At 47.3% G+C, this 26,608-nt stretch overlaps 1 protein-coding gene across 5 annotated transcripts in view; it reads left to right on the top strand.

Annotated features, from left to right (window-relative positions):
• The window catches only part of LOC130291879 (suppressor of cytokine signaling 4-like), a 31,067-nt gene extending 5,674 nt beyond the window's left edge, over window positions 1–25,393 (top strand). The window contains exons 1-2 of one of the 5 annotated variants that reach the window (XM_056541308.1): window positions 2,069–2,164; window positions 24,400–25,393. In XM_056541308.1, the coding sequence (XP_056397283.1) occupies window positions 24,463–25,035 (573 nt within the window). In that variant the 5' untranslated portion in view covers window positions 2,069–2,164; window positions 24,400–24,462 and the 3' untranslated portion in view covers window positions 25,036–25,393. Of the gene's footprint in view, window positions 1–2,068; window positions 2,328–3,053; window positions 3,093–3,888; window positions 3,984–24,399 lie in introns of those variants that run through there. The other 4 variants (XM_056541309.1, XM_056541312.1, XM_056541310.1 and 1 more) reach the window with 4 other exon arrangements.
• The last annotated feature ends 1,215 nt before the right edge of the window (window positions 25,394–26,608 follow it).

Genomic DNA, 26,608 nt, shown 5'->3' with positions numbered 1-26,608 from the left:
CAAGTCCAGGAGCCACAGAGAGTAGTCCTAGGGACACATTAGTCTGGTGTAGTCAGATGGGCTGAGATCTTCAAAGATCAAAGTATACAAAAATGGGGGATTGTCAGGTCCCACCCCAGGACCCCAACCCATCATGTCTCGTATGTGGCAGAATGACCCTTGGGTGCTATTTCTACACCCTTATAGCTTGGCCTCCTACCTTTAGAAGCCATTGTAGTTGGGGGCTGTTTTGCACTGACAAATGGCATCTTGTAGACCCCATTCTCCTGGTAGATGGTGGTCATTGAGGCAGGAGCTGCACCTATCAGAAATGTATAGCAAATTTAGTAGATATTCCATAGATAATATTATTTTAACCTTTTCTGCACCTTGAGTAACATTGTTAGTGGTATTGTCGTAAGAGTCTTGGGATCACCATAGAGCCTGAACCTGATACAAGGCAGGATGGATCCATGCTTTCATGTTGTTTACTCCAAATTCTGACGCTGCCACCTGAATGTCACAGCTGGAATGGAGATTCATCAGACCAGACAACGTTCTTCAATCTTCCATTGTCCAATTTTGGTGTCTGTGTGACTTGAAGCCTCAGTTTCCTGTTCTTAGCTGACAGAAGTGTCCCCCGATGTGGTCTTCAGCTGCTGTAGCCCATCTGCTTCAAGGTTGGACATGTTGTGTGTCCAGAGCTACTTCTTTATTGTAGACATTGACTGGGGACCCTATTCTCCTGTTAGATAGTGGGCATAGAGGTGGCACACCTTGGCATAATATTGTCAGTGAGACGGTGGCAGTAACGCCACACACTCCTAATTCAACCACTGGTTATTAGTGTTGAGCGGCATAGGCCATATTCGAATTCGCGAATATTCGCGAATATATGGACGAATATTCGTCATATATTCGCGAATATTCGCATATTCGTAATATCCCCGTTTTATTTTCGCATATTTTCGCAAATTTACATATACGAAAATTAACATACTAAAATTAGTGAACGCGAAAAATGCGCATATGCGAAAATTAGCATATGCTAATTTTCACATATGCGAAGTTTTGTACGCCAGTCTCACACAGTAGTATTAGAGCCTTCTTTACACCACACCAGCTGGAAGCAGAGAGGGGTGATCACTGTGATGTGTGCTGTGAAGAAAAAAAAAAAAAAAAAACGAATATTCGTAATTACGAATATATAGCGCTATATTCGCGAAATTCGCGAATTCGCGAATATGCGATATTCGCGAATAATATTCGAATTGCGAATATTCGCAAGCAACACTACTGGTTATTATGTTCCACAGCAAAACCACAGGGTGATACTGTTAAAGGGGAAGAGGCTTATTATGGGGACAACCTGGGACTAGGCAAATGGTCTTTTTTTTTTTTTCTCCCATAGAAAATGAGCCCTGAGCCTAAAAACACCATAAAAGGAGCAAAAAAATAAAAAATAAAATAAAATAAATAAAACACCAAAATAAAAGCGCACAATATGAATCTGGCGTTTTATACTTCTCCATCGCCTCTCAGCTAACATCTGTACACAGTATTTTTGGTATTAAAAAAAAATAATTAATTTTTTCTGGGCATTTTTTCCCACCCAAAAAAAACACACATGGAATACCAGCCTAAGGCTATGTTTATATGGCATAATATCTGCCCGTAAATTCTGCAGACAGCCGGAACATGCCGGCGTTAGCGCCGCTCGGAAATACGCCACCTCCATAGATGGCAATACATTTCCGAGCAGCTTCCTCAGAAAGACTTGACATGTCAATTATTTCTGAGGAGGCCGGAATCAGATTTCCGCAGCAAATATTTTGTTTCCACTGATGAAATTCCACCGTATGCAGGATGCAGCAGTATCCCATTAGAAAAAAAGGGACTTTTTGCCGTTTATTGAGCCTGAAAAGAAACGCCACGAAAAAAACGACCCCCCTCATTTTATTTTTCCAGGACCAAGATGCCTTGTCTGTGTCTCTGAAGGGGTTAAACTTCAAACCATATTATCGTCCTAAGGAAAAAAAAAAAAAAAAAAGGAGACGCCACTGGGCGGAATCCTCCACGTGTCCTATGGGAACAATGTCCACAAACGATCGACTCCAGAAGGTGCAGTCCCCGCTCCTTCCAGGTGTATAAGATACACAGTGTCCTGGCTGAGCACACGTTGCAGGTACGCCGCTCGCTCACGCCCTCTGTATATTTTTATCATTGCTTTGACAGTTTAGTCATAATAATAATAATTACTACTACGCCACAAGGCGAGTGCAGAGCTCAACCGGCTCAGTACCTGGCAGGACTGTCAGCAGATCGGAGGTGTCTCCTTATGGCGGCAGGTGAGTACGGCACATCTGCCTTACCTGGGCCCCCCGTGCATCTTAACCTGAGGGGGTACGGGTGCTGTGATGAGGAGCTATTCTGATTATATATATATATATATATATATATACACTGTATAGCAGAGTTGGGTTGTGTTACCTGGTTTATGTTTTTACTGTTGTTTTAATAGCGCCTATAGCAGTGGTCTCCAAACTGTGGACCTCCAGATGCTGCAAAACTACAACCCCCAGCATGCCCGGACAGCCAACGGCTGTCCGGGCATGCAGGGAGTTGTAGTTTTGCAACATCTGGAGGTCCACAGTTTGGAGACCACTGACCTTCTGGATTATATAAATTATTTTCTCTGCTGTACACACTGCAGACAACGCTATGTTACTATTCTTTATACTTCTATAAAATCCCGTACTTTTTAATAAGAAATTGCCAATTCTGTAAATGTTTTCATATTTGTTTTTTAGATGTAGGTGGCAAATAGAGATGAGCGAATTTACAGTAAATTCGATTCGTCACGAACTTCTCGGCTCGGCAGTTGCTGACTTTTTCTGCATAAATGAGTTCAGCCTTCAGGTGCTCCCGTGGGCTGGAAAAGGTGGATACAGTCCTAGGAGACTCTTTCCTAGGAGTGTATCCACCTTTTCCAGCCCACCGGAGCACCTGAAAGCTGAACTAATTTACGCAGGATAAGTCATCAACTGCTGAGCCGAGAAGTTCGTGAGGAATCGAATTTACTGTAAATTCGCTCATCTCTAGTGGCAAACCGTGTGAGTAGTAGTGGTAGTGATAAGATCCGTCACCCAGCTTTCTAACCTACTAAATGGGGGAGTTGTAGTTTTGAAACAGCTGGAGGAACTCTGGCTGGGAAACACTGTCCTATACACATGAACGTCTGGCATGGACAAAGATCCATGTGTTTACAGTGGAGAGAGGAGGCATAAGCTGCTGCCAGAAACCTCTGGTCTGGCAGTTGAGATGTGACATACAGTATCCGACCCTTCTCTTCCTCAACATCAGGAGATGCTGGGAGATGTAGTTTTGCAACAGCTGGAGGCACCCTTGTTAGAAAAGACTGTAATGGACACTGGTTGTCTATAGCAACCAATCACAGTACAGCTTTCACTTTCCTAGAGGAGAATAGGAAAATAATGCTGCGCAGTGATGGTTGCTACTGGCGACCCGGTTTTGACTTTTGACTTCAATGGAACCTAATAGCGCAAAAAAGAAGTCCCATGTCAACCTGTTTCCCCGTTCCCTTTGAAGTCAATAGGAGCAGGGTTTCAGGCAGTGAAAAGCGCTGTTTTGGATGCGGAAACCGTTTGTTACAGTGCCTGTTGTTTTCAGGCCTTGTTGCCCATAGCAACCAGTCAGAGTTCAGATTTTACAGGCCTTGTTGTCCATAGCAACCAGTCAGAGTTCAGATTTTACAGGCCTTGTTGCCCATAGCAATGAGAGTTCAGATTTTACAGGCCCTGTTGCCCATAGCAACCAGTAAGAGCTCTTGTTTCGCACGCTTGGCGTGCTTCGTCCGGCCGGACGAAGCACGCCAAGCGTGCGAAACAAGAGCTCAGTCGCCTTTCACTATCCCCACACCACCCTTCTCTTCTGTACCCTATATGTAAGTATGCTTCAATAAAGAAGACTTGCAAGCTGAATTGGTGAGTGCCGATATTTTCTTTTCCTTATGGATTCATTTGCCACATGTTTGGCTTTCCGAGAAGAAACAAAAGGGGCACAACACTCATCTGAGCCCTGCCCCTTCATTCTCGGAATTAGTGCGACTTTTGACATATGTCACTTTGGCAATTTAGAAGTTTACTAAAAGCTTCATCTATGTTATACCACACTGAAAATCACATTTAAATAGGTGTATAAGTAAAGGTTGTGCAACTGTATCATACTTTTAACCCCTTAAGGACTCAGGGTTTTTCCGTTTTTGCACTTTCGCTTTTTCCTCATTACCTTTAAAAAATCATAATTCTTTAAATTTTGCACCTAAAAATCCATATGATGGCTAATTTTTTGCGCCACCAATTCGCCTTTGTAATGACATCAGTCATTTTACCCAAAAATCTACGGGGAAACGGGAAAAAAAATCATTGTGCGATGAAATTGAAGAAAAAACGCCATTTTCTAACTTTTGGGGGCTTCCATTTCTACGCAGTCCATTTTTCGGGAAAAATGACACCTGCTCTTTATTTTGTAGGTCCATACGATTAAAATGATACCCTATGTATATAGGTTTGATTTTGTCCTACTTCCAGAAAAAATCATACCTACATGCCCAAAAATTAACACGTTTAAAATTGTCATGTTCTGATCTTTATAACTTTTTTATTTTTCCGCGTATGGGGTGGTATGAGGGCTCATTTTTTTGCGCCGTGATCTGAAATTTTTTGCGGTACCATTTTTGTATTGACTTTTTGATCGCTTTTTATTCATTTTTTTTCATGATATAAAAAGTGACCAAAAATACGCTATTTTGGACTTTGGCATTTTTTTTCACGAACGCCATTGACGATCGATCCTCCTTGTGTCCTCCAGCTGTTCGGGACACTGCGATTTCGCCGTGGCGGTCCCAAACAGCCCACTGAGCTAATGGTGTAGTAGTTAACTTTCACTTTAGAAGCAGCGATCAACTTTGAACGCTGCATCTAAAGAGTTAATAGCACGTGGCACCGCGATCAGCGTCACGTGCTAATAGCCACGCTGTGGCCCCCCTTAAGTGGTTAAGGGTACTTATTAATTCCATGGCGCACTATGCCAATATTTGGTAGCCACGGGGTGTTGGTAGGAGTACCTTATCACTTTGTGACGCCAGGGCACCGTTATCCTATACACGGTTTGAGGTTGGAGACAGCTTCTCCTGGGCCAGACATGGGGAGAAAAGGAACACACCGACGTCAGGTTACGGATAACTGTCTTTACTGAGCTGAGTGCAGATGGTATTACACTGACGGTTTTGGGTGGGAGGATGCAGCGTAACCCCTTGGGAGCATTGTTGCGTTGATGGCTTGTGGTGCTTTCACCAAACAGATTAATACTGACTTGTAAGCCGGGTAGATGAATCCTGGTAGGTAGAGTTCTGTCAGGGTACTGAAGCCTTCTCCACCGGGACATGAACTTCCACCGTGCGAGTAATCCTTGCAGAATGACCAGCTTGAATAGATTTGATCTGGGCCTTCCCTGGAGGCTTCCACACACAACACACTTGGACAAACTGTAGCTCAGGAGCCCCACTACTGTGAAACTGGGGCAACTCCTCCTCCACTACACCATAAGGGTGAGAATTTAGGGGCTCCCATTGGCAGGCAGGGTCACATGGGGTTCACTGCTCTCTCTTAAGGGTACAGTAACACATTAATAACATATATACAAATAATAATATAATTGATCAGAAAAATATATTATTCCTCAATAAAGTGCAAACTTAAAGGAAATCTGTCATCAGTATCACCTGCACTAATCTGTCATACAGGCTTGTAGTGAGGGTGATACTGATGATAATGATACTTACAATGTCCTGAATGGCCCAGCCATTGCGCCGTTATCGACGTTTTTATTTTTATGTAAATGAGGTTCCTCGGACACGAGCGGAATTAGGATCGGAGCTCCTGGAACCCCACGTGATTTTCTGCCGGCCAAGCGCTCCGCCCGGCTTATCATTATGCATGGCCTCCCTCCCTGCTCTCGCGGCAGGTTTACACCATGGCGCATGCGCCGCTTCCAGAGTACACCTGGTTGTTTGTACCGTTTTTACCGTGAGTTAATAAAATCTGGATTTTCTAATGACCCACGCTGGATTGCCGTTCTTGCGTTTGGATTTGTGTGCACCAGGCTGGGTGCGAATCCGTGTCGAGGGTGTACGGGTGGAGTGAGCTGGATTACATTGCCTGAATACTACACCCGGAAGCTGCCTCAGTTTCAGCCTCATTCCCGCGGCCAGCAGTGAAGTGTGAGGATGCATGAAGGCATGAGGGTGAATGAGGCTGAAACTGACACCGCTTCGGGGTGTACTCTGGAAGCGGCGCATGCGCCGTGGCGAAAAACCTGCCGCAAGAGCAGGGAGGGCGCTCCGCCCAGGCATGTGGGGTGCCCGGAGCTCCGGTCTTAACTCCGCCCATCCACGAGGGAACTCATTTACATAAAAAGAAAAACAGCGTTAACGGTATCATTATGATCAGTATCACCCGCACTACAAGCTTGTATGACAGGTGCGGGTGATACTGACTACATATTTCCTTTAATTAGTGTAACAGTGATTCTCTGGTGGGCCCAACACCTTGTGCTGCCAAGCTGCCTAAAGCAGTTAGAAGCCAAAGGACAGCCATTGGTGCTGGGACACCACAAATAGCTTAGCACATTACGGAATGTACATACAGGAGCAGGGACTCCAGTCCTGTTAGGACTCCCTGCTCTTGTATTTTACACCGCCCAAGGCTTCTGCTGCATGCCCTGCGTGATTATGTCATTTCAGTGCGCAAAGCCCGCATGAGATGTCCTGTACCACTCTGGTTTACTGAACACAGTGGAGGAGGGAGAGGATCTGGCTTCAGCACAGGAGTGGTGCAGAGAGGAGGCGAGTGGGATTTATATTATTTTATGGGGGGGACCTGTTGGGGGAAATTACCTTCCTACTAGGGGAATCCTGGGGGAGGGGGGAACTACCTAACTATACATACTATGGAGGACACCAAGGGAGGCATTATTTGGGGCACTAAAGGTGGGGAATGTACTGGAAAGGTGCACAGCCTCAGATATTTGTCCGGCAGATTCTGCGGATAAGCTATGGTTGAAAGATGTCTTTATAGTGGTCTGAGCCATATAGAGAAGAAAAGGAAAGTGAAAAACAGCCCCCCGTGAGTCACTGGATGTAGCTGCACTGTAATCACTTACACAGACTGCAAAGCTTGTGTAGAGTTGGGATCACCACTATATGGTCACTGTATGGGAATATTGGTCTGTGTACAGTGGATTTTATTCAGTATCAGTAAGGTGGTATAATCCAGTCACTACAATGCATTCGGAAAGTCTTCAGAATTTCACTCTTTTTCATTTTATTCATAATGAAAAGTAGGCAATCTTTATATAGATATAAATACTCATAGATATAAATATAAAACATAATTAAAAAGGATTCAGGAGCAGTCAGAACAGTGCAGAGACCAGAGACATATTACTCTCCTTACAGTAACAAAAGTCAGTAACTGTGTAATGAGAAAATTGTGGTCAGAATATTACAATATAAGTATGAATATGAAGCCCACAAGGTTCTGCACAGAAACTATTAAAATTACAGGAGAAAACACAATGTGATACAGCAACTAACTCCCTGATGAAGCGAGTAGCGAAAAGGCGTAGTGCGTGACAAGTGTTATGTGTACAACAGCAGGTCTATGCATTGGTGTGATAGCGTTTGTTGTTTTCTCTACATCACAGGGGATAGCGTGGTGGAATGGGCATGGTAGTTGCTTTTTAGCTAATTTTTCTCCCTCATACCTCTTTCCCCAGTTATTCAGCTTCTCATATCAACCACTGAGTTGCTGTTATCACATTGTGTTTTCTCCTGAAATTTTATTAGTGTGGTAGCCCTTGGGGGGTGTATGGTAGTGGGGGTATGGTATCGGTATATGAGGGGTTAATGTTAACCCTATAGTTCGTGATGCCAGGCTGAGGGCTGGTATGCTGAATCAATGTTCCGGCCTATCGCCGCCCTTCCCAGTAATGATAGGTGCATAAAATAACTGAAGGTCCACAAAGAGATTGAACTTGAACAACTTTCACTGAAGTGCTTGCAATATCCACGACAGTAACAGTCTCATACAAACAGTCCTTAGGTTCCTTAGTGACTGACAGTTGTTGCGGACCTTGCGCTAATTATACAGTCTCTGAATTTAGGAAGAGATTTGCAGATCCGTCCGGATTTAGGGGAATTATTAGGTCCGGTGATGCTGCAGAGTGTCTGGGGATTGATACACTCTATAATTATGATTGTTCAGCCGTTGCCGCAAGGCTCGGGCCTAACTCACTGCGTTAGTTGCTGTACAGGTCCTTCTCTCATGAAAGCCCAGGAACAAGAGAGGTGTTGCTAGCTCAGCAACCCAGGAACAAGAGAGAGAGAGAAGATGGCCGCCGCTCCCTTATATGGGCAGGGGGCGTGGCGAATCTGATTGGTCCGAACATCTGCCATTCACCATTACATGGTGTAATGGGATTGCTTACGTCACAGGGCCTCCAAAGGTCCCTAACCTTAATACCATAGAGTTCACCTAGTCACTTGACCCGCAGGTCCTGCAACCCAATGAAACAAGTAATTAACCATTTATTTACACATGTTATCCTATTTACATTAACCTGTGAATAAATTACTGATCTATAAACTAGAGGAGAGGTGACTAGGGGTAGTCTGAATGACAGGGATCCCTACGTCCTAGGGACTCTGGTTATGGGGAGCCATACATAAATAGGTACCGTGTAGAATGCGGTACTGGGACACCACATTAGTTTCTGTGCAGAACCTTGTGGGCTTCATATTCATACTTATATTGTAATATTCTTACCACAATTTTATCATTACACAGTTACTGACTTTTGTTACTGTAAGGAGAGTAATATGTCTCTGGTCTCTGCACTGTTCTGACTGCTGCTGAATCCTTTTTAATTATGTTTTATATTTATATCGATGTGTTCTAAATAAAGATTGCTTACTTTTCATTATCTGATGAGTTTGGTGCTGTTTGTGATAGGTTATTATTCATGTTGTTTGCACTAAACATTCATTGCTTTTTTGCAACTATATAGTATCTGATTCATCCAGCACTATTACGTTATCGGATTCTGAGGGAGTAGAAGATACGGGGATCTTCACCTTCTCATTAAGATAAGATGCTTAAACTTATATCGGCAGTAAAGGAAGTCTTGGAATCCGATGAGGATGTTTCTGCAAAGCCAGGAAAAGACCAGCTATTATATTTCCCGCCTAGTCAAGCAAGGGAACTTCCATCCCACCAGCTAATTTCTCAGTGGAGTAAGAAAGATTGGGACAAGCCTGAAAAGCGTACAGATCCAGACGCAAAGTTTTAATATATCTATAAGCTTAAAGGGGTACTCTGGTGAGAACCTTTTTTCTTTTAAATCAACTGGTGCCAGAAAGTTAAACATATTTGTAAATTACTTCTATTAAAAAAATCTTAATCCGTCCAGTACTTATTAGCTGCTGAATGCTACAGAGGAAATTCCTTTCTTTTTGGAACACTGATGACATCACAAGCACAGTGCTCTCTGCTGACATCTCTGTCCATTTTAGCAACCATGCATAGCATATGTATGCTAAGGGCAGCATGGTGGCTCAGTGGTTAGCACTGCTGCCTTGCAGTGCTGGGGCCTTGGGTTCAAATCCCACTAAGGACAACAATAAATAAAGAGTTATTATTATAATGACGTCAGCAAAGAGCACTGTGCTCGTGATGTCATCAGAGAGAATTCCAAAAAGAAAAGAATTTCCTCTGTACTATTCAGCAGCTAATAAGTACAGGAAGGATTAAGATTTTTTAATAGAAGTAATTTACAAATCTGTTTAACTTTCTGACACTAGTTGATTTAAAAGAAAAAAGGTTTTCACCGGAGTACCCCTTTAACCAGGCATCCTGCTCTTCCTGGGATGATCCTCCAAAGGTAGATATTGCTGCTGAAAAATTGGTGAAGAAGGTGATAAATCCTGCAGACTTCCTGACCCCTTGGAAAGGAGGGTGGATTCCATATGCAAGAAATCCTATCTTGCAGCATCCTCAGAAGCTAAAGTGGTGGAAGCATCGGTTCCAATTGCAAGGGCGCTTCAGGTTTGGCTTTCCCAAGATATCCAAGAAGGGGTTCCAAGAGATGAGATTTTCGGCAATATGTCTGTCATGAAGACTGCGGCAGATTTCCTATGTGATGCCCCCTTGGATATGTTGAAGTTCTCCACAAGGGCTATGGCATTATCCAATGCAACAAGAAGAGCCCTATGGATCAAACAGTGATGATGACATCCCAGCCAAGTATAACTTCGTGTCTTTACCCTTTCATCCCTCTTCACTGTTTGGTCCGCAACTCAAGGACATCCTGAAGTCCTTCAGTGAGAGTAAGGACGCTTCATTTCCTTTCAAAAAGAAGCTGAACTTCAAGCCTTAGAGGAGAAGGTAGAGCAGGTCGCCCAGAAGGCAATACTCCTTTCACCAATCCGACAGGAGGAGGCAAAACAGAGGAAGGCAGGACCAGGGAACTGCAGCAAAGAAAAAAATCCTTCTCCACAAAGAATGAAGATCAATGACACCACTCCTCCGGCGGGCGCCAGGCTTCTAGAATTTGGCAGCATATGGTCCTTGACATCCTCAGATGCCTGGGTCATGGCCACCGTAAGAAGAGAATACTCTCTGGAATTCAAAGAAAGACCTCCAGACAGATTTCTTCTCAGTAAGACCTCCAATCCGGTTATTCTTCAACTGGTGGATCAGTTTATTCTCAAGAAAGCCCTAGAAGACGTACTAGTCTTAGAAATGGGCAAAGGTCATTACTCCCCAGTGTTTGCAATTCCCAAAGCGGGAGGGGATTGGAGGCTCATAATAGATCGTCTTTCCTGAATCAATTCTTTGTCAAGAAGACGTTCTGGATGGAATCTATCCGGTCTGTGGTTCTAAACATCCAACAAGGAGATCACTTGGCATCCATAGACCTCCAGGATTTCTACTTGCATGTCCCGATTCTGAACAGCCATCGGAGATTTCTGCGCATAGCAGTCCAGGATCATCAAGGGATATGTCATCTCCAGTTTACATGTCTCCCGTTCGGGATCACCTCAGCCCCGTGGGTGTTTTACAAGATTGTGGCAGTGATAGCAGCGCATCTCAGGATCAAGGGCATTCACGTGACTCCATATCTCGGCGATTGGCTGGTAAGAGCGCAATCAAAGCAACTGTTGACTATTCATCAACCTAAAGAAGTCTCATCTCACTCCTACCCACCTGTCTCACCTACCTGGGATTCATAATAGACTCCCAGGCTATGAAGCTTCTTATCTCCAGCGAGAGGAGAGCGAACATCTGCCAGGCAATGAGGTGTTTTCTGTCTCTCAACAGTTGTTCCATCAGATATGCCATGAAGATCCTTGGTCTTCTTACATCCACTCTGGGTGCAGTTCCTTGGGGAAAAGCGCATATCAGAGCACTTCAAGATCACATCTTAAGATCCTGGAACAAAGATCAAGACAGCCTGGATTGCCTATCCAACATTCTCAGCTCACTCAAGAAGGACTTAGCCTGGTGGTTGATTCCAGAGAGATTTCTCCAGGGAAAATCCCTGAAATATGTCCATCCAATAGTGCTGACCACAGATGCCTCATCAAAAGGTTGGGGAGCTCACATTTTGGACGCCTGGGTACAGCAGACTTGGACTCCGGAGGAAGCAAGACTCTCTTCCAACATGAGAGAACTGAAGGCCATCAAGCTGGCTCTATTTCACTTCAAACCCCTGCTTGTCCACAAAGCTGTTCAGGTCCAAACGGACAACCTTCCTGCAGCATACCATATCAACAAGCAGAATGGAACCAGAAGCAAGTTACTACAGAGAGAGTGCGCACAGATTATGAACTGGGACAAATCATATCTTTTCTCCATATCTGCAGTGCACATCAAAGGGTCTATGAATGTAATGGCAGATTGACTGAGCAGGAACACTGTGCTTCCAGGAGAATGGGGATTCAATCCCAGAGTCTTCAATCTTCTAACAGCCAGATGGAGTTTTCCAGATTTGGATCAGGGATCAGCTTTCGGTTTTAAGGTTATCCATGAGCGCATCAATCCCTCCCTTTCTTTCTTTTTACTGCTGGGATTGTCCCATTGTGTGCTGCCAAGGATGATCAGGAAGTGGAAAATTTACCTTTTCTGAAATTTTCATTTCCTGTAATCCATGGCAGGACAAGTATACCCACCAAATAAATGTTGTCACTGCTGCATACAATATGCCTGCTAGTGTATTTTGTGGGGTACTTATAGATTATCTAGGGGGCAGGACCTTATTCCTGCTAATTACTTGTCTCTGTGTCATTGCTTGAGCTATCTTCTATTTCCAGGTTAATGAGGTTAATTAACCCCTGTAAGGGTCACGGCAGGTGGTGGATCCTCTGGGCCTATGTGGATGATTACGTGATCCGTGCCAGGGAGCGAAGTCTAAAGTGCCGCTGGTTTTTACCAGAACCCGCTGCAAAGCGGGATGGTCTTGCTGCAGCAGGCGGCACCCAGGTGGCTACCCCTGGCACGACTCGCCCACACAGGTAGCTGGGATGGAGCGTGGTACACATGGATAAGGACAAGACGAGGTCAGGATAGCTGAGGGTCAGGGCAGGCAGCACAGTAGCAGGGTCAGGTCATGGAACAAGGATCAGGAACACAGATAGACAGGATCACAGGAACACAGTTGTTACGCCGAGCGCTCCGGGTCCCCGCTCCTCCCCGGAGCGCTCGCTACACTTCCCTCACTGCAGCGCCCCGGTCGGTTCCACGGACCCGGGGCGCTGCGTTACCACCTCCGGCCGGGATGCGATTCGCGATGCGGGTAGCGCCCGCTCGCGATGCGCACCCCGGCTCCCGTACCTTACTCGCTCCCCGTCAGTTCTGTCCCGGCGCGCGCGGCCCCGCTCCCTAGGGCGCGCGCGCGCCGGGTCTTTGCGATTTAAAGGGCCACTGCACCGCTGATTGGTGCAGTGGTTCCAATTAGTGTTTACACCTGTGCACTTCCCTATATCACCTCACTTCCCCTTCACTCCCTCGCCGGATCTTGTTGCCCTAGTGCCAGTGAAAGCGTTCCTTGTGTGTTCCTTGCCTGTGATTCCAGACCTTCTGCCGTTGCCCCTGACTACGATCCTTGCTGCCTGCCCCGACCTTCTGCTACGTCCGACCTTGCTTCTGTCTACTCCCTTGTACCGCGCCTATCTTCAGCAGCCAGAGAGGTTGAGCCGTTGCTAGGGGATACGACCTGGTCACTACCGCCGCAGCAAGACCATCCCGCTTTGCGGCGGGCTCTGGTGAAAACCAGTAGTGACTTAGAACCGATCCTCTAGCACGGTCCACGCCAATCCCTCTCTGGCACAGAGGATCCACTACCTGCCAGCCGGCATCGTGACAGTAGATCCGGCCATGGATCCCGCTGAAGTTCCTCTGCCAGTTGTCGCTGACCTCACCACGGTGGTCGCCCAGCAGTCACAACAGATTGCGCAACAAGGCCAACAGCTGTCTCAACTGACTGTTATGCTACAACAGTTACTACCACAGCTCCAGCAATCATCTCCTCCGCCAGCTCCTGTACCTCCTCCGCAGCGAGTGGCCGCTTCTGGAATACGACTATCCTTGCCGGATAAATTTGATGGGGACTCTAAGTTTTGCCGTGGCTTTCTTTCCCAATGTTCATTACACTTGGAGATGATGTCGGACCAGTTCCCCACTGAAAGGTCTAAGGTGGCTTTCGTAGTCAGCCTGCTGTCTGGAAAAGCCCTGGCTTGGGCCACACCGCTCTGGGACCGCAATGACCCCGTCACTGCCTCTGTACACTCCTTCTTCTCGGAAATTCGAAGTGTCTTTGAGGAACCTGCCCGAGCCTCTTCTGCTGAGACTGCCCTGTTGAACCTGGTCCAGGGTAATTCTTCCGTTGGCGAGTATGCCGTACAGTTCCGTACCCTTGCTTCAGAATTATCCTGGAATAATGAGGCACTCTGCGCGACCTTTAAAAAAGGCCTATCCAGCAACATTAAAGATGTTCTGGCCGCACGAGAAATCCCTGCTAACCTACATGAACTCATCCATCTTGCCACTCGCATTGACATGCGTTTTTCCGAACGGCGTCAGGAGCTCCGCCAGGATATGGACTCTGTTCGCACGAGGCGTTTCTTCTCCCCGGCTCCTCTCTCCTCTGGTCCCCTGCAATCTGTTCCTGTGCCTCCCGCCGTGGAGGCTATGCAGGTCGACCGGTCTCGCCTGACACCCCAAGAGAGGACACGACGCCGCATGGAGAATCTCTGCCTGTACTGTGCTAGTACCGAACACTTCCTGAAGGATTGTCCTATCCGTCCTCCCCGCCTGGAAAGACGTCCGCTGACTCCGCACAAAGGTGAGACAGTCCTTGATGTCTACTCTGCTTCTCCACGTCTTACTGTGCCTGTGCGGATGTCTGCCTCTGCCTTCTCCTTCTCTGCTGTGGCCTTCTTGGACTCTGGATCTGCAGGAAATTTCATCTTAGCCTCTCTCGTCAACAGGTTCAACATCCCGGTGACCAGTCTCGCCAGACCCCTCTACATCAATTGTGTAAACAATGAAAGATTGGACTGTACTATACGTTTCCGCACGGAGCCCCTTCTAATGTGCATCGGATCTCATCACGAGAGGATTGAACTGTTGGTCCTCCCCAATTGCACTTCTGAAATCCTTCTTGGACTTCCCTGGCTTCAACTCCATTCCCCAATCCTGGATTGGTCCACTGGGGAGATCAAGAGTTGGGGGCCCTCTTGTTCCAAGGACTGCTTAAAACCGGTTCCCAGTAAACCTTGCCGTGTCCCTGTGCTTCCTCATGTAACCGGTCTCCCTAAGGCCTATATGGACTTTGCGGACGTTTTTTGCAAAAAACAAGCTGAGACTCTACCTCCTCACAGGCCTTATGATTGTCCCATTGACCTCCTCCCGGGCACTACTCCACCCCGGGGCAGAATCTATCCTCTGTCCGTCCCAGAGACTCTTGCCATGTCTGAATACGTCCAAGAAAATTTAAAAAAGGGCTTTATCCGTAAATCCTCCTCTCCTGCCGGAGCCGGATTTTTCTTTGTGTCCAAAAAAGATGGCTCTCTACGTCCTTGCATTGACTACCGCGGTCTTAATAAAATCACGGTTAAGAACCGCTACCCCCTACCCCTCATCTCTGAACTCTTTGATCGTCTCCAAGGTGCCCATATTTTTACCAAACTGGACTTAAGAGGTGCTTATAATCTCATCCGCATCAGAGAGGGGGATGAATGGAAAACGGCATTTAACACCAGAGATGGACACTTTGAGTATCTGGTCATGCCCTTTGGTCTATGCAACGCCCCTGCCGTCTTCCAAGACTTTGTTAATGAAATTTTTCGTGATCTACTATACTCCTGTGTTGTTGTATATCTGGACGATATCCTGATTTTTTCTGCCAATCTTGAAGAACACCGCCAGCATGTCCGTATGGTTCTTCAGAGACTTCGTGATAATCAACTCTATGCCAAAATAGAGAAATGTCTGTTTGAATGCCAATCTCTTCCTTTTCTAGGATACTTGGTCTCTGGCCAGGGACTACAAATGGACCCAGATAAACTCTCTGCCGTCTTAGATTGGCCACGCCCCTCCGGACTCCGTGCCATCCAACGTTTTTTGGGGTTCGCCAATTATTACAGGCAATTTATTCCACATTTTTCTACCATTGTGGCTCCTATTGTGGCTTTAACAAAAAAAAATGCCGATCCCAAGTCTTGGCCTCCTCAAGCGGAAGACGCCTTTAAACGACTCAAGTCTGCCTTTTCTTCGGCTCCCGTGCTCTCCAGACCTGACCCATCTAAACCCTTCCTATTGGAGGTTGATGCCTCCTCAGTGGGAGCTGGAGCTGTCCTTCTACAAAAAAACTCTTCCGGGCATGCTGTTACTTGTGGTTTTTTTTCCAGGACCTTCTCTCCGGCGGAGAGGAACTACTCCATCGGGGATCGAGAGCTTCTAGCCATTAAATTAGCACTTGAGGAATGGAGGCATCTGCTGGAGGGATCAAGATTTCCAGTTATTATTTACACCGATCACAAGAACCTCTCCTACCTCCAGTCTGCCCAACGGCTGAATCCTCGTCAGGCCAGGTGGTCTCTGTTCTTTGCCCGATTTAATTTTGAAATTCACTTTCGGCCTGCTGATAAAAACATTAGGGCCGATGCTCTCTCTCGTTCCTCAGATGCCTCTGAAATTGAACTCTCTCCTCAACACATCATTCCTCCTGACTGCCTGATTTCCACTTCTCCAGCCTCCATCAGGCAAACTCCTCCAGGAAAGACCTTTGTTTCTCCACGCCAACGCCTTGGGATCCTCAAATGGGGTCACTCCTCCCATCTCGCAGGTCATGCGGGCATCAAGAAATCTGTGCAACTCATCTCTCGCTTCTATTGGTGGCCGACTCTAGAGACTGATGTGGTGGACTTTGTGCGAGCCTGCACTATCTGTGCCCGGGATAAGACTCCTCGCCAGAAGCCCGCTGGTTTTCTTCATCCTCTACCTGTCCCCGAACAACCTTGGTCTCTGATTGGTATGGATTTTATTACTGACTTACCCCCATCCCATGGCAACACTGTTATTTGGGTGGTCGTTGATCGATTCTCCAAAATGGCACATTTCATCCCTCTTCCTGGTCTTCCTTCAGCGCCTCAGTTGGCTAAACAATTTTTTGTACACATTTTTCGTCTTCACGGGTTGCCTACACAGATCGTCTCGGATAGAGGCGTCCAATTTGTGTCTAAATTCTGGAGGGCTCTCTGTAAACAACTCAAGATTAAATTAAATTTTTCTTCTGCATACCATCCTCAATCCAATGGACAAGTAGAGAGAATTAACCAGATCTTGGGTGACTATTTACGACATTTTGTTTCCTCCCGCCAGGATGACTGGGCAGATCTTCTACCTTGGGCCGAATTCTCGTATAATTTCAGAATCTCTGAATCTTCCTCCAAATCTCCGTTTTTCGTGGTGTACGGCCGTCACCCTCTTCCCCCCCTCCCTACCCCCTTGCCCTCTGGTCTGCCCGCTGTGGATGAAATTTCTCGTGATCTTTCCACCATATGGAAAGAGACCCAAAATTCTCTCTTACAGGCTTCTTCTCGCATGAAGAGATTCGCAGATAAGAAAAGAAGAGCTCCTCCCATTTTTTCCCCTGGAGACAAGGTATGGCTCTCCGCTAAATATGTCCGTTTCCGTGTCCCGAGCTATAAGTTGGGACCACGCTATCTTGGTCCTTTTAAAGTTTTGTGTCAAATTAATCCTGTCTCTTACAAACTTCTTCTTCCTCCTTCTCTTCGTATCCCTAATGCCTTTCACGTCTCTCTTCTTAAACCTCTCATCCTCAACCGTTTTTCTCCTAAATCTGTTCCTCCCACTCCTGTTTCCGGCTCCTCGGACATCTTCTCTGTCAAAGAGATTTTGGCCTCTAAAAAGGTCAGGGGAAGAACTTTTTTTTTAGTGGATTGGGAGGGTTGTGGTCCAGAAGAGAGGTCCTGGGAACCTGAGGACAATATCCTGGACAAAAGTCTGATCCTCAGGTTCTCAGGCCCCAAGAAGAGGGGGAGACCCAAGGGGGGGGGTACTGTTACGCCGAGCGCTCCGGGTCCCCGCTCCTCCCCGGAGCGCTCGCTACACTTCCCTCACTGCAGCGCCCCGGTCGGTTCCACGGACCCGGGGCGCTGCGTTACCACCTCCGGCCGGGATGCGATTCGCGATGCGGGTAGCGCCCGCTCGCGATGCGCACCCCGGCTCCCGTACCTTACTCGCTCCCCGTCAGTTCTGTCCCGGCGCGCGCGGCCCCGCTCCCTAGGGCGCGCGCGCGCCGGGTCTTTGCGATTTAAAGGGCCACTGCACCGCTGATTGGTGCAGTGGTTCCAATTAGTGTTTACACCTGTGCACTTCCCTATATCACCTCACTTCCCCTTCACTCCCTCGCCGGATCTTGTTGCCCTAGTGCCAGTGAAAGCGTTCCTTGTGTGTTCCTTGCCTGTGATTCCAGACCTTCTGCCGTTGCCCCTGACTACGATCCTTGCTGCCTGCCCCGACCTTCTGCTACGTCCGACCTTGCTTCTGTCTACTCCCTTGTACCGCGCCTATCTTCAGCAGCCAGAGAGGTTGAGCCGTTGCTAGGGGATACGACCTGGTCACTACCGCCGCAGCAAGACCATCCCGCTTTGCGGCGGGCTCTGGTGAAAACCAGTAGTGACTTAGAACCGATCCTCTAGCACGGTCCACGCCAATCCCTCTCTGGCACAGAGGATCCACTACCTGCCAGCCGGCATCGTGACAACAGTAGCTTTCTCTCAGGCACTAGGGCAACAAAGATCTGGCACAGGGCAGGGGGAGGTGCACACACTTATAGGGAAGGAACAGGTGAAGACACTAATTCAGGCGTACTGGGCCTTTAAATACAGAGCTCAAGCGTGCACGCGCCCTAGGAGGCGGGGGACTGAGAACACCGAAGACCAGGGAGATGAGTGACGGGCTGGAACTCGCATGCGGGCGAATCCCGCAATGCGAATCCCAGCCCCGCCGGCAGCAGGGACATGAGAGGAGAGCGCTCTCCTGGAAGAAGCATCCACCCTGAAGTTTTGTTAGCAGGCCTAGGAGGAGGCAAAGAAAGAGTTTTAGACTGGATCGGCACAAGACAATGATTTTGGCAAATGGCAAATGATTTTGTCCAACATGTGATTTCACCAGATTTCAAGTCTGATTGAGGAGAATGACGTTGAAGCCAAGGAAGATGAAGAAGAAACTACGAAGTACAGAGGTAGCACACAGAACTCAATGTTTTCCTTATGCAAATCTCCTACTTGCATGATGAGAGGTTTAGTGCGGTATAGCACACTTACAGTTCAGATTTTGTCCAATAACAGAGGAAATTTACAAGGGCTTGGCAAGACGAGTCACTGGAAGATGAAGTTTCTGGACCAGGGAGGCACCAATGAAGTCGCAAGTGGAACCAGAGTCCAAAAATGCAGAAGCGATGAAAGACGTCTTGGCAGGAGAAAGGACCTGAACTGGGATGGTCAAACGAGGAGATTCACATCTAGGGACGCCACTCTTACTTGTCCAGGATTCAAGCATTCTCCCGGACGCTTTGGACATATAGAACAGTCTTTGAGAAAGTGCTCCGGACTGGCACAATATAGGCAAAAATTCTCATTGTGTCAACGGGATCTTTCCTGATGATTTAGGAGAAAGCGATCCACCTCCATAGCCTCTTCGTCAGGAAGCAAAGAAGACGGTTGTTGGAACACAGGAGCAAGTCGGGGAAATCGCCATGTTCGAGCAGGTTCTCTTTCCAAATGAAGTTCTTCCTGCCTCTCGGCAAAACGCATATCAAAATGGGTGGCCAAATGGATAAGTTCACTCAGGTTAGTCGGAGGATCCCGAGCAGAGAGAGCATCGTTGAGTCTACTGGAGAGTCCATTTTTAAAGGTAGCACACAAGGCTTCATCGCTCCAAGCAAGTTCAGAAGCAAGAGTGCAGAATTGTACAGCGTAGTTGCCCACAGAGGAGTTACCTTGACAAAGAGTCAGAAGAGCCGTCTCGGCAGAGGAGGCTCGTGCGGGTTCTTCAAATGCTTTGCGGAATTCTGCAAGGAAGGCTGACAGGTTCCAGGAGACTGGGTCATTATGATCCCAGAGAGGAGTAGCCCAGGCCAGGGCTTTACCTGACAGTAGACTGACCACAAACGGCACTTTAGCACACTCCATCAGGAACTGATTCGCCATGAGTTCTAGATGCATAGAACACTGTGTCACAAAGCCTCAACACAGCTTGGGATCTCTGTCAAATTTTGGGGGCAAGGATAAGCAAAGCTTGGACCCGGAAGAAACAGCTGACACAGGAGGAGGCTCAGGCACAGGTTGCCTCTGCTGTTGTTGCTGCTGAGCGGCAAGAAGCTGTTGCACCATAGCAGAAAGTTGATTCAGCTGTTGCGCTTGACGAGCTAACTTCTGCAACTGTTGAGCCACGATGGTGGAGAGATCCAAAACATCTGGCAGAGGCACCCCAGCGGGATCCATGGCCGGATCTTACTGTAAGGGTCACGGTAGGTGGTGGATCCCCTGGGCCTGTGTGGATGATGATGTGAGGCTGAGGCATGCCAGGAGCAAAGTCTAAGGTGCCGCTGGTTTTCACCAGAGCCTGCCGCAAAGCGAGATCGTCTTGCTGCGGCAGGCGGCGCCCAGGTTGCTACCCCTGGCACGACTCGTCCACACAGGTAGCTGGGATGAAGCATGGTACAGATGGTTAAGGACAATACAAGGTCAGGATAGCTGAAGGTCAGGGCAGGCGGCACAGTAGCAGGGTCAGGTCACGGAACAAGGACCAGGAACACGGATAGACAGGATCACAGGAACACGGTAGCTTTCTCTCAGGCACTAGGGCAACAAAGATCTGGCACAGGGCAGGGGGAGGTGCACACACTTATAGGGAAGGAACAGGTGAAGAGACTAATTAGGGAGTACTGGCCCTTTAAATCACAGAGCTCCGGCGGGCACACGCCCTAGGAGGCGGGGGCACGTGCGCCGGGACTGAGAACACGGAAGACCTGGGAGGTGAGTGATGGGCTGGAACTCGCATGCGGGCGCGTCCCGGGATTCGAATCCCAGCCCCGCCGGCAGTGGGGACATGAGAGGAGAGCACTCACGGCCAGCGCTGATGTTACAACCCCATTGTGTGCTGCCACGGATTCCAGGAAATGAACATTTCAGAAAAAGTTAATTTTCACATTAACAGGTTGTGTTGAGGAAGGGCGCACAGTACTGTGCCTTGCCCAGAGTACTGCCAACTAACGCTACAATACTGAACTGAACTTAGTTTCTTTAATGTGTCACTCATGCCACTTTCTAAAAAGTATAAGGGGATTATTTGGGTGTGTCCTCTACTCTCCTGACAAACTTACTATAATTTATTATTGAGATCTATGGCAGCTATAAGTTGGTGTTCAGAGTGTGGCTCCTAGACAGTCAACGATGTGCTGAATTTATTCAGAGGTCTGTTCCTCTCTATAAGTTTGGGTATTTTACACTTCTGCATCTTTTGCATTATGACTGATGTATGAAACTTCGATCTTTAAACTCCCTCCTTTGTGTTTCAGTTCCTCCCCCACTTTGAAGAGCTCTACTTGATGTCAATGAATGGGAATATTATCATAAACATACTGAAGATGAAAATCTATACGGACAAACTACTTCTCGCAACTGGGAGTTTGCTACAATTTCATCCAGCATAGGCCATGTTTCTGAGTCCTGGCCGATACATTGTAGCAAATCATAAAGAAAAATTAGAGATTCTTAGGCCTGGTTCACACGGGCAAAAATGTGGGGTAATGTTCGCACAGAATATTCTACACGGACATTCCGCTGCTGCAGAGTCCCATTGATTTTGATGCGTTTCTACTGCACTGTTCACACGTCAGAAATTCAGATTCCGGCATCTGCAGAAAGAATAGTGAAGTCTGTTCTTTCTGTGGAGTCCGCAAGGAAATGCATTGCGGTCTATGAGATGGCGCATTTCCCAGCAGTCCTAGCACCCACTGATTAGTCAAGTGTGCAGATCGTGCGGACATTCCACACATTTGTTTCCCGTGTGAACGTGGCCTTAGGCTAAGTTGGCATCTGTGCCAGAGCACAGTTTCTGGAAAAAAAAATGAGCTGGACAGTTTTTTGCACAATGGACACCAATGAATCCCACCGACTTGAATGGGGTCCGTCTGGTTTTCGTTTGGTTGTTTTGCACAATTTGAGCGACAAGTCTTGTTATTTTGTCAGATTCAGCAAACGAAGCTCTAACGCTAATGTGTGGTGTGCCATGGGTGTGTGATGTGAGGTGTATCGGGCAGGTGTTGTAGCCCAGGGGCAGATGGTATTAGTCCTTAAATGTTCGTGACGCCGGGGCATGGTTTTACCGAGAACCACCTGAACGGTAGCACCGCTAGTCCTAATTAATCAGAGCAAATAAGAGCCAAGGCCAGGTCAGGGTTAACAGTAGCTTTAATGAGGTAGACAGAAGGTACAGTCTTTACAGCTAGGCCAGGATCCCAGAGAGGTGACCAGTAACACAAGGGACCTTGCAGCTTGATGGGACTTGTAGTGACTTTGAAAGACTTTAGCACAGCCACACTGACTATAATAGACTTGACTTGACTGAAGATAATGACAGCAGACAGAGATGACTTGACTTACTGACTTGTGGCTGTAATTTAGGCTTGAGGCCTCCAGATGTGCTGGACACTGGCTCTGAGGCGTCTGGACTGGACTTGACCTCAGCAGAAAGTGTGGTGGAAGAGCAAAAGAGAGAGATTGCAGCTCCTCCCTTCCTTATAAAGGGGGGCTGAGCAAGGAGCCCATAGGCTAGCTGCGGGTCATCTGGTCACCTGGTGCTCTCTGGGTAACAAAACATGTGACAACTATTATCATGTGACTAATAACCATGTGACCATATCAAAGGTCCTTTACACATAATATACAATCATACAGATTATAAGGGTACAGTGCAGGTGAGCCCTGGGGACGTCCAGAGACTCAAGCTGATAGGACTGTGAGATGCATATCCCGTACTGGGACATCACAAATGTAAACGTGACCTTACACAGCATTCAGTCCATTCTATTGAACTCAATGGAAAAACATCTGGTACTTTCCATTCGATAAAATATTATGGTCATAAAATTAAAGGGTTTGTCTGGATTTTATAACTTATCCCCTATCCACAGTCTGATCGCAAGGGGGTCTGGCCACTGGGACCCCCTGCAATCTCCAGAACGGGGCATGTCTCTTCCCACTGAGCACTCCGGTCCCCAACTTCAGAGACGAACCGGAATGTAAAGTGATAGCCCTCTCTACCGAACACCGAGGTGGGACACTGCTGCGGACAGAGATGGGCTGAGTGGCCTGTGACTGTAGAAACTAGTACATCTTAAGGGTACGTTCCCATATGGCGTATTTTGCTGCGTATTTGCTGCGTATTTGGTGCTGCGTATTTTCCTACCCATTGACTTCAACAGAGAAAATAAAATACGCAGCAGCAAATACGCCGTGTGGGAATGTACCCTAAGGGTGGGGGCCCTCAACGGGGAGAGATGGCAGGTGTCTCAGCGGTCAGACCACACCCCTCAAACCCCTTCCCCCCCCCCCCCCCCCCCCGTGATAAGACACTTATTCTCTATCCTGTAAGAAGTTTTAATAACGGGACTAACGTTTTAACTGCAAGGCCCTTCTTTTGTCACCATTAACTACGGTAGTTAAAAATAGTTGTTATTTTGGAATGTTTTTCAGTCTTTTTTTTGGCAAGTTTTCAGCTGAAAAACACAAACATTATCTGGAGAAAACATGTCAAGGCTTTTTTTGAGCATTATTTTCATTCTGTATTTTTACCAATGGCAGAAATGGGTCCAAAGCAAAGAAAAAGGAGCACATTTTTCCTTTGTTGTTTTTTCTCTGTGTCAGTTCCACTTCGGGTTTTGGTTAAAAATTCTGATCCAAATGAAGGGGGGGAACATAACCCAAAATAACAGCTCATAAAAAATGTCAGGAAAACAAGGGTCAATTTTTATTTTTAGCCATTCTTTTGCGTTAAAAACTGCCTTTTTTTCGAGGCTGAAAATACGGAATGTTCACACAGGTTTGCGGAGGATTGCTTAGATTGAATGATGAGTCGGTCTAAGCAATCCTCTGCAATCGTTTGCTGATAATAAGCAGATCTTGGAAATGGCGAGGAATTGAAACACATTGGGGGAGATTTATCAAAACCTGTGCAGAGGAAAAGTAGGCCAGTTGCCCATAGCAACCAATCAGATTGCTGCTTTCATTTTTCACAGGCCTCTTTAAAAATGAAAGAAGTGATCTGATTGGTTGCTATGGGCAACTCAGCAACTTTTCCTCTGTACAGCTCCCCCAATGTATATTAGCAAGCTGCAGATCTTTTCTTTAGACATCGATTGAGCTTTATTTGCAAACATTTTTAAAATATGGTTTTCCAAGGATTTGGAAAAATTTTGTAAATTTGATGTGCATGGCGCTGTCAGGTGTTGCAGCTCAAGTCCCTGCAGTACCCGACACAGCCACATGGATGAGTTTGTCTCTCTTGTTGTAGTTTCCAAATTGTGAACCTCCAGAGGTTGTAAAACTACAACTCCCAGCATGCCCTCATGCTGGGAGTTATAGTTTTACAACCTCTGGAGGTCCACTGTTTGGAGACCATTGCAATGTCCACCATGATAACAAAATGATCATTACTGAATGTAAATAACGTATGATCTTGTTGGCTGCAGGTCATACTACGGATGAAGATTTGGCTGAGAAATAGCCTTGACTGGTAACCGAGTCTTGTCACCATGGCCCCCCCAGCTGCCATCCAACATGAAGAGAAGGATGGAGAAAATGAGGACTTCTACACATGCGTCCAAATCCATTTCATGGGCCCCGCAACCATCCCGGAACTCTGGACTGCTACTACTCTGCCCTACTATTGGGGAGCACTGAATAAGTACCAAGCGGACATTCTCTTACTGGGCCACCCCGACGGAACGTTTCTCCTCCGAAACTCCTCCCAGGACGGTTGCGCCTTCGCGGTCACTTTCCGCCGTCAGGGCCGCACCCGTCACGCCCGTGTCCAGTACCGGGGCCAGCATTTCAGCTTCCACTGGGGCAGTTTCCATTCTCCTTCCGTCCGCCATCTTTTGGAGCATTACAATGACCCCAGGTGCTGCACTTTTTTCGAGCCCCTCTTGTCCAGGCCATTGAATCGCTCCGACCCATTGAGTCTCCAAGAACTTTGCCGGGCGACCGTCAACGCCGTCATCCCAGCCGTGAGAATTGGGCAGCTTCCCATACCAAAGGCTATGAAGGAATACTTGGGGGAATACCACTACACTGAGACCTTACCGGGGACCGAAGAGGAACCCTAGTGATACCGATTATGTGCAACAACATGGTTTCAACTAAGTAACAAAACTAAGACTAGCGGTGGTTGTATAAAAGATGCAGAAGCTGCGACTAAGATTCCCAGGTGGACTTTTGGTGTTCTCCTTTGGCCGCTTTCCTACAGTCGATTGTCCTGGCCCGACCACGGATGATCCAAACTAGGTTCTATGATGCTGTGAGCCAAGGTCATGAAACCCACAGGCGGGCCAGGATGCCCAGCCGTAATATGGCACAAAAATGCACCCGCAATACTCTCCTGTGAAACTGGCCTATGGCACTGATCTCTAACAGGTGGCTCTCTAGTCATAAACTGGCAAAACTTTGTGGTGTAGAACAGTGGTCTTTAACCTGTGGACCTCCAGATGTTGCAAAACTATAACTCCCAGCATGCACGGACAGCCAACGGCTGTCCGTGCATGCTGGGAGTTGTAGTTTTGCAACATCTGGAGGTCCGCAGGTTAAAGACCACTGGTGTAGAACATCGACCTTATAAGCAGATATGAGGTTTGAACCCCAAAACTTTAGATCAGTTTCTCCCCTTAAAGAGTGTGCCTCCAGCTATCGCAAAACTACAACTCCCAACATGTCTGAACATGCTGGGAGTTGTACTTTTGCAACAGCTGGAGGAACACTGGTTGGGCTGTCCGGGTATGCTGGGAGTTGTACTTTTGCAACAGCTGGAGGCACACTGGTTGGGCTGTCCGGGTATGCTGGGAGTTGTACTTTTGCAACAGCTGGAGGCACACTCTTTGGGCTGTCTGGGTATGCTGGGAGTTGTAGTTTTACAACAGTAGGAGGCACACTAGTTTGGCATGTTCCGGCATGCTGGGAGATGTAGTTTTGCAACAGCTGGGAGCACACTGGTTGGGGAGAGTTGACGTTTTGTAACAGCCATTGGCTGTCCAGGCATGCTGGGTGTTTTAGTTTTGCAACAGCTGGAGGCACCCTGGTTGGGCTGTCCAGGCATGCTGGGAGTAGGAGTTTTGCAACAGAAGGAGGCACACTTGTTTGGCATGTCCCGGCATGCTAAAAGATGTAGTTTTGTAACAGCTGGAGGCACATGGATTTGGCTCCCCGTGCATGCTTGGAATTGTAGTTTTGCAACAGCTGGAGGCTCACTAGTTTGGTTTGGCATGTCCCGGCATGCTAAAAGATAGTTTTGCAACAGCTGGAGGCACATGGATTTGGCTGTCCGTGCATGCTTGGAGTTGTATTTTTGCAACAGCTGGAGGCACACTAGTTTGGTTTGGCATGTCCCGGCATGCTGAAAGATAGTTTTGCAACAGCTGGAGGCACATGGATTTGGCTGTCCGTGCATGTTTGGAGTTGTAGTTTTGCAACAGCTGGAAGCCCACTGGTTGGGGAGAGTTGTAGTTTTTTAACAGCCTTTGGCTGTCCAGACATGCTTGGAGTTTTAGTTTTGAAACAGCTGGGGGCACACTGGTTTTGCTATCCGGGCATGCTGGGAGTTGTAGTTTTGCAACAGCTGGAGGCACCCTTGTTAGGGAGGGGAATTAAACTGCTTTAGATATTTGGGATCTCAGTGAAGGAAAAAAT

Source organism: Hyla sarda, chromosome 9 (assembly GCF_029499605.1).
Source record: "Hyla sarda isolate aHylSar1 chromosome 9, aHylSar1.hap1, whole genome shotgun sequence".
NCBI lineage: Eukaryota > Metazoa > Chordata > Amphibia > Anura > Hylidae > Hyla > Hyla sarda.
Note: the sequence above shows the minus strand (reverse complement) of the source record. Positions and strands in the feature narration are given on the sequence as shown.